Source organism: Rosa rugosa, chromosome 4 (assembly GCF_958449725.1).
Source record: "Rosa rugosa chromosome 4, drRosRugo1.1, whole genome shotgun sequence".
Taxonomy (NCBI): Eukaryota; Viridiplantae; Streptophyta; class Magnoliopsida; order Rosales; family Rosaceae; genus Rosa; species Rosa rugosa.
The window spans coordinates 5,371,373-5,378,301 of NC_084823.1; the positions used below are offsets into that span (position 1 = coordinate 5,371,373).

Below are 6,929 nucleotides of genomic sequence, written 5' to 3' on the forward strand. Positions count from 1 at the left end.
GTTTATAACTCATCCAAAAGTGAAGGGTAACTTGGTAAGGGTGACCAAACATATAGGGGAGACTGTGAGAATGAGACTTATCCCTCAATGACAAGCAAAAAGAATAGAATAAGAGATGTGAGTACTTTGCTGACACCGATCGACCCATTTACGAACCATCATCCTAAGTTCTAACCCCAGAAATGAAAAAGGGCAACAAAAAAAAAATCTTCATTTTTGACATCAAAACATAATAAATGTGAATATGTGATGATGAATACCTATGACTGTAATGTCTGTGGACCTCCCCTAGACATGGCCTTTGCTTTGGAGCAGGTGTGCTGAAACTCATCAGCTATAAATGTAGAAATCAAACACCAATTATGAAAAATTAATGAAGATAAAATTTTTATTATAATTAGCATATGGCGGATCCAGTGAGGGAGATTATAGAGCCAATTCGTGATTACTGACACCCGAACTTTAAACAAATCTAAGTGGATAATACACTTCCGTATTTACATTATGCATATGGTAGGGATCAACAGCTCTCCAATTTTAGCTTCTTGCAGTCACATAAGACTTCATTATGCGCTTAAGTATTATAAAAAAAACGATTTGGAGTGCCGTGATCGCTGCCCTATCTACTTAAGGTTAGTCCCTCAGTCCCTCTCTCTTTTATCTTAGAGCAAAGCCAAAGCCTCCTCGGGAGAAGACCCTTTTAGCTTAAAATTAAGACACGTAATTAACAGTTACATAATTTGTATTACTAGAGGGTGATCAGCCTGGCTTCTTAATTTTCCTCAATTCACTAATACCAGGCTTTGATCTTACTAGCACATGATGAAGCTACATGACCTTGACTCATTGGCTTGAATAGGGTTGAGGGGCTCTGATCAGTTGTGTGCATATACTTGCAATTTGGGCATGCAGGTGAAGACTTGCACAGCATGACCAACATGTGACACCTCATGCACACAGTTGCCACCATCTCTTGGTCATGATCAAGTTGATCAAGTCCCAACCTTGATGAGTTGTTCTTGAAAAGTTCCCCGAAGCTGTTTGCTGATATGTCTGAATGAGGCTTGGAGTCGCATCTCAGGTTGAGCTCAAGGTCTAAGCTCATGTGATTAGTGGTTGGTGGCTCAGGAGTACTCCTCCTTGGATCCCTTGAAGTCTTCATCTGAGTCCTTGTGTTGTAAAAGTGTATCTGGCCCGACTGTTGATGCCGAAAGATGGACGAAAGTTAGATAAAAACTAGGAGATTGCGTACAATTACAGATGATCATAGTGGTTCGGTCGTTTACAGTCGAAAATAGAAGATCAAAAGAAAACGGTATATGAGATTAATGATATATGTACATACCTGAATATCAAGGCATCGTTGCCACTCCAAAGGCAATGGAGTCTCGAGGTGGAGCTCAACATCAAAAAAGGACTTTGGTCTGATTTGATCAGCTAGTTTCGGACGCTTTTCGAGTAGTTGTTCCACAAAAGGAAAAGGGTCATCCCACTTTCTCTTCTTGGATGAAATCTCTGAGTCTGGGATTGATTTCTTCTGGTTTGGTGAAAGGGGTTGAGCTTGAAAAGACACCATAGCTGGATAGAGAGAGGAGAAATCAGAGGAGCTAGCTTCAAACTCAGAGATAACTATAGTCTTGCTCTTTCACAGAGAGTTAGAGTTCTTTAACTTTCAAACGGGTGGTTATATAGGCTCCAGAGTGATAAATATTGAGTTTGGTCATAACTGAAGGGAGAATCTAATAGAGGCAAACTTTATTTGAAGGTACAACTAAAACAAACCTGGCCTACATATGCATGACGTGCATGCCAAGTTGGCTAGCTAGCTCTCTTCTCTCTTTTCTCTCTCCGTTCAAAGTATGATCGAAGCCAATTAATTAAGCAGCTCTGCTAATATTAAAGCCTAAGATGTGAAATCCTAACCAACTTCTTGATCTAATATCCAACCCCCCTGATCCTGATGCCACCCAACTCAGCCAACTATACAATCTTAGCAGTGAATTTGGACTGGGCTCCATGGACTGTACGTGTCCTAGAAATTAAGTGAGTCATTACTATTACAACCTCACCCAATTTATTTGACTCCAGACTTTCTGCTTCTCTTTCTGGTACCGATCTTTCTCGTGCTTATGTTAATAACTATTTCATTTTAATAGAACTCTTTTTGATGAACTCATGAATCAAAGTTATTTTCTGCATAAACCCTAAATCCGAAATGCATATCCGTTAAAACCCCAGAATGATTTCATTTACGAAGTGATGTAGTAGTGTTTCGTTTATTCGCATATATGAGTTCACCCTCGATCGACCTCAATCACTTTCACAAGTCAGATATTGACACGATAACTTTACGTCATTTTAGATTTCTGCATTTATATAAGTTCGAAATGTACTCAACCCTAAAGCCAAGTGACTTTGAAGGTGAGCACAAGATCAACATAAAAAATAATCGATTAGCAATGGTTTCGGATTCAATTGTTTACCAAGCACGATACATACGGGTACTGGTGCACATCATTGAATGAGCAAATTTAGTGAGTTGAGTATTTTTATGGAGTCACCAAAAAAGCAAAGCCGAATAGCCAATAGTTAGATCAAGCCGAAGAACGTACACCAAGTGCCAAGTGATATCGGTACTTATTATTATGATAGGCGGTGAGATGGGGAAGGAGGTGTTGAATTGAAGAGGGTGTGTGAAATAAGGAGGCAATAAATGAGTCGAGTCTGTATACAGTTGAAGAAGGAAGGTCTTGAATTGAATGACTAAATGGATCATCTTAAATATATACATAGACAATAACTCCAACTTCCCACAATTGGGTTTACTAAAAGAACAACAAAACTTTTAAAGCTCCCAACACCCTCTATCAGCAGCCATCAATAACCACATTCCATGAGCCATGAATATTTAAGCTCTGCAACTAATTAACTTTGCTTTTAAGGCTCTCAACACCATCGGCTATTAATTCAACCATATCTGTCCTTTTTTAATTATTATTTAGTTTTTCTTGACATTAATATTGAAGCATATCCTGCAACTCAAGCCCCATAATTATCCGTTTGCTCCCATGATCAAGTCCTCTTTTATTTCGGACCAACAGGTAATCAAATGCATCTGTTAATTCTTATACTAAATCTTTGGTATTTATGTACGTTGGATTTATGTCTAAAACGACACTGTTTAGACTTGTAATGTGATGTGACGAATTCTACATTGAAATGCACTAGAGAGATTTAGATACTTGCAGAAAACTGTAGCTAAAATTAACTGCAACTAGGGTTTCTGAATTCTCTAAATCGATCGGAAATGTATTAGAGAGATTTAGATCAACCCAAAATCTTCATCTTTAACTCCATAGAGGAACCTATTACTATTTGTTATAGTATAAACTATAAACCATCAAAGTAAGTACTATTGTTGTGTGATAAACATTTAGATCAACCCAAAATCTTCATCTTTAACTTCATATGGAGGCAGAATCTTGTAAGGCGGGACTTCTCTTGGCTATCTACCAAGGGTGGGATGAGTTTGAACTTGAAAGTGATTGCTCATCACTGATGGTTGCTGCTTTGAATCAGAATATGGAAGACAGGTCTGATGTTGGGCGCATTATCGATGATTGTAAGTCATATTTGGCATCTTTACACTCAAGTCAAATTACTCATGTCTTTAGAGAAGCAAATGGTGTTGCTCATAGATTAGCACACCTTGCTAGTTCGTCTTATTTAGATGATGTTTGGTTAGATGAGGCACCTGTGATTATCCAGGATGTCCTCTATGAGGATTATTGTAATCTTACTCGAGGTCAAGGTTCTATGTCCCCCTTGAGATATGTTCTAAATTCTAATGCAATAAATCATGCGTGGGGATGAGCCTCCCAGCTCGGCTGGGTTCCAAACCCCTTTAAAAAAAAAAAACAACTATAAACCATCAAAGTAAGTACTATTGTTGTGTGATAAACATAAAATTCATGATGATATTCCAAATTATGAATTAAAGGACAGTTGATCGTGATAAAGTAATTTGGGGTTGGGATGTATATATTCTCAACACGCCCCCGCTATAAACCATCAAAGTAAGTACTATTGTTGTGTGATAAACATAAAATTCATGATGATATTCCAAATTATGAATTAAAGGACAGTTGATCGTGATAAAGTAATTTGGGGTTGGGATGTATATATTCTCAACACGCCCCCGCACGTGTGGAAAATTTTCAAGCCATACACGTGAACAATTTTGAGTGACGTGAAGCCCGTGTGGGCGAGAGGCATACACACGTGGGATAACCCGCTCTGATACCATGATAAAGTAATCTGGGGTTCACATCTAAAACCAATTGGCAATGGATGGAGTGGCTCAAACTCTTATAAACTCATCGGCAAGGTTCTATTTTTCCCATGTGGGATGTATATATTCTCAACAGATCGTTCATTATAATCAATATCCATTAAGCATTTCACCAACTTGTATTAATAAGTCATATATTAACTCATGCATGCATGGAAGATTCATTGATTTCACCAGTCCTTAATTATAGTGTGGTAGTACCTCTACCTTATTAAAGAGGAGGTTTTATTGGTTCAACTTCGGTAGACAGTTGAATCCCAATTTAAGAGAACAAGTACCTAATAGTTCTGTCCTTAAATATTTTTGAAGATAAAAAAATGAAAATAAAAATTGATACATTTAAGTTTGAGTTAGCTCGATCATGGCCTTATTCAATTGCTGTCTGTGTTTTTTGCCTTTTCTCTTTGCTTCTTGAAGTTCATCCGTGAATGTGAATCATGTGATATTGAGAAAGTAGTGCCAGTTTGGCTCACAATTGGACTGCAAGCATCAGATAAAAAATTTGCAGGTTTATAGGGGGTGAAGTTCCTTTGTTTGGGGAAAAGATCTAGCATGGGCGTGAAGGATGGTATAGACTTGAAGAGGTGTAGTTAACCAAAATTTCACCAACCCTATATAATTGGGGAGGGACCCTAAATAGACTACACAGCTAATGACATAAATACCAGGCCTGTTTATTGCTACTAGTAAAAAAGAGTTAGGACACAAGAAAAATGGGGTCTTGAAACTAAGGACAATTTTGTAAGGTAGCTACCAAATTGAAAACCAAATTTTATTTGATCCTCTGTTGATTCTTTTGGAAGAAGTTTTGTGTGTGTGTGGAAAACTATGCTGTTTTAGGGTTAAGTTTGGTTTTCCGGTGAGTTTAAAGAAACCTAGGTTTTGCTGTGAAGTAAGTAAAATAGATTAGCATTTGGTAATTATGTCTATAACAATGTAAGTACGAAAGAGTGTGAGTGTTCGATAAGTTTTGAAATAAAACCAATAGCTTTTTGTGGCAATAGGCTAGAAGCTCCAAGAGTACTATTAGGCATTTTCAAATATAATAACTTCTTGTGCAAGTTTTTTAACCTACTTATTATTAAAGCAGTTCTTTTTTCATGTATACCAACAATACTTTACATTAGACTCAAAGCTATTGCGAGAAGACGAGACATTCCCTAATTTCACTTAATGAGTTCTGTACATGGTTATCAAACAGCTTACTAGCTAGGTTAAGTAGAAACCTTCATTCCAAACTGTTCTTAAAATCTGTGGAAGTTTCTCCATGTTCCAATCCTAAAATATAATCGCAAACCTCTAATTACACCTCACGGACAATATAATTTTAAACAAAACATCTTTGATTCTTTTCTGTTTTATTTCTGCTTTTTTGGTGGCTTACTTTCCTAAATAGCCCTTTTGTTAGGAAACCCAGTTTTCGTTTACCTTGAGATTATTTGGACTTGTGTTTATGTTTAAATTTTTTTTTTTTTTAATTAAGATTGAAGATAGAAGAGCAACAATGCTCTCCATCTCCCCTTTATTAGAAGTGGATTCTTCTTTGATTCTTAATTTACTCAAATCTCCTCAACTGGTGCTTTGGCAATTGCGAGTTGAGTGGGGTAATTGTTTGCACCGTATCTCTCAAATTCATTTCCACTCCTCACACATTTTCGGCGAGGAAACTAGGTTGCAGATGCTTTTGCAAATTTTGGCATTTCTTCAGCAGACTTGGTTTGGTGGGATTTCCCTCCAGATTTTGTTTCATCGTTATGTAATAGAGATTATTTTGGTATTTCCAATTTTTGTTTTCGTTAGTTGGGGTTAGAGTTAGCTTCGTTTTCCGTTTGCTTTTGTGGGGTAAGGCTTGACGTCCCCCAATCTTCTTTGTTTTGAAATAAAGGAGAGATGGAGAGCATTATTGTTCTTCTATCTTCAATCTTAATAAAAAAAATATATATATAATTTTAAACATAAACACAAGTCTAAATAATCTCAAGGTAAACAAAAATTGGGTTTCCCAACAAAAGGGCTATTTAGGAAAGTAAGCCACCAAAAAAGCAGAAATAAAACAGAAAAAAGAAACTTAAAAGGGGGCCCAATTAAATTGTATTAAAGGCTTTGAAGAAGAGTGGGGGGTTTTTCAAGTATGAATCCACCTGCCTTCATTAACTCATCTTGAATTCACTTAAATGCAGAAATCAAGGATGACCATTGAAGATCGATCAAACACAACCCTCTCACTTTCTTCAACATCTTTCATCGTCACTCTCACCAGCAACCCCTTTCCTTCTGTTAAATGCTCCCAACCCACCTCTTCTTCCCTTCATTTATGTTCTTGTTTTTCTGATCAAGCCCTGTCTGCCCTCTTTCTCTTTAAATTTATTCATGAAGGTTTCAATCACTTCCCCTATATAACTATCATCTGTCAGCAGCTACCACCTTATACGTCCATAAATCTCTTAAAATTGTTCATCCACAATTCGATCAACTGCACTTATTTCTTCTGTACGTACTAGCAGGACAATCCAACTAAACTGCAGCAAAGAGCTTTGGACCAACAATACATATGTTATCTGGTTAATGCAAACAAAGC

The 6,929-nt window shown here is 37.1% G+C and overlaps 1 protein-coding gene across 1 annotated transcript; it reads right to left on the reverse strand.

Moving 5' to 3' along the window:
• Nucleotides 1-378: 378 nt before the first annotated feature.
• On the reverse strand, nt 379-1,701 carry LOC133746454 (protein CURLY FLAG LEAF 1-like). The gene is made up of 2 exons (XM_062174635.1): nt 1,346-1,701; nt 379-1,198 (listed from the first exon to the last, which is right to left on the reverse strand). The coding sequence occupies exons 1-2, from the start codon at nt 1,574-1,576 to the stop codon at nt 791-793; spliced, it is 639 nt and encodes a 212-aa protein (XP_062030619.1). The 5' UTR covers nt 1,577-1,701; the 3' UTR covers nt 379-790.
• Between the last annotated feature and the right edge of the window lie 5,228 nt (nt 1,702-6,929).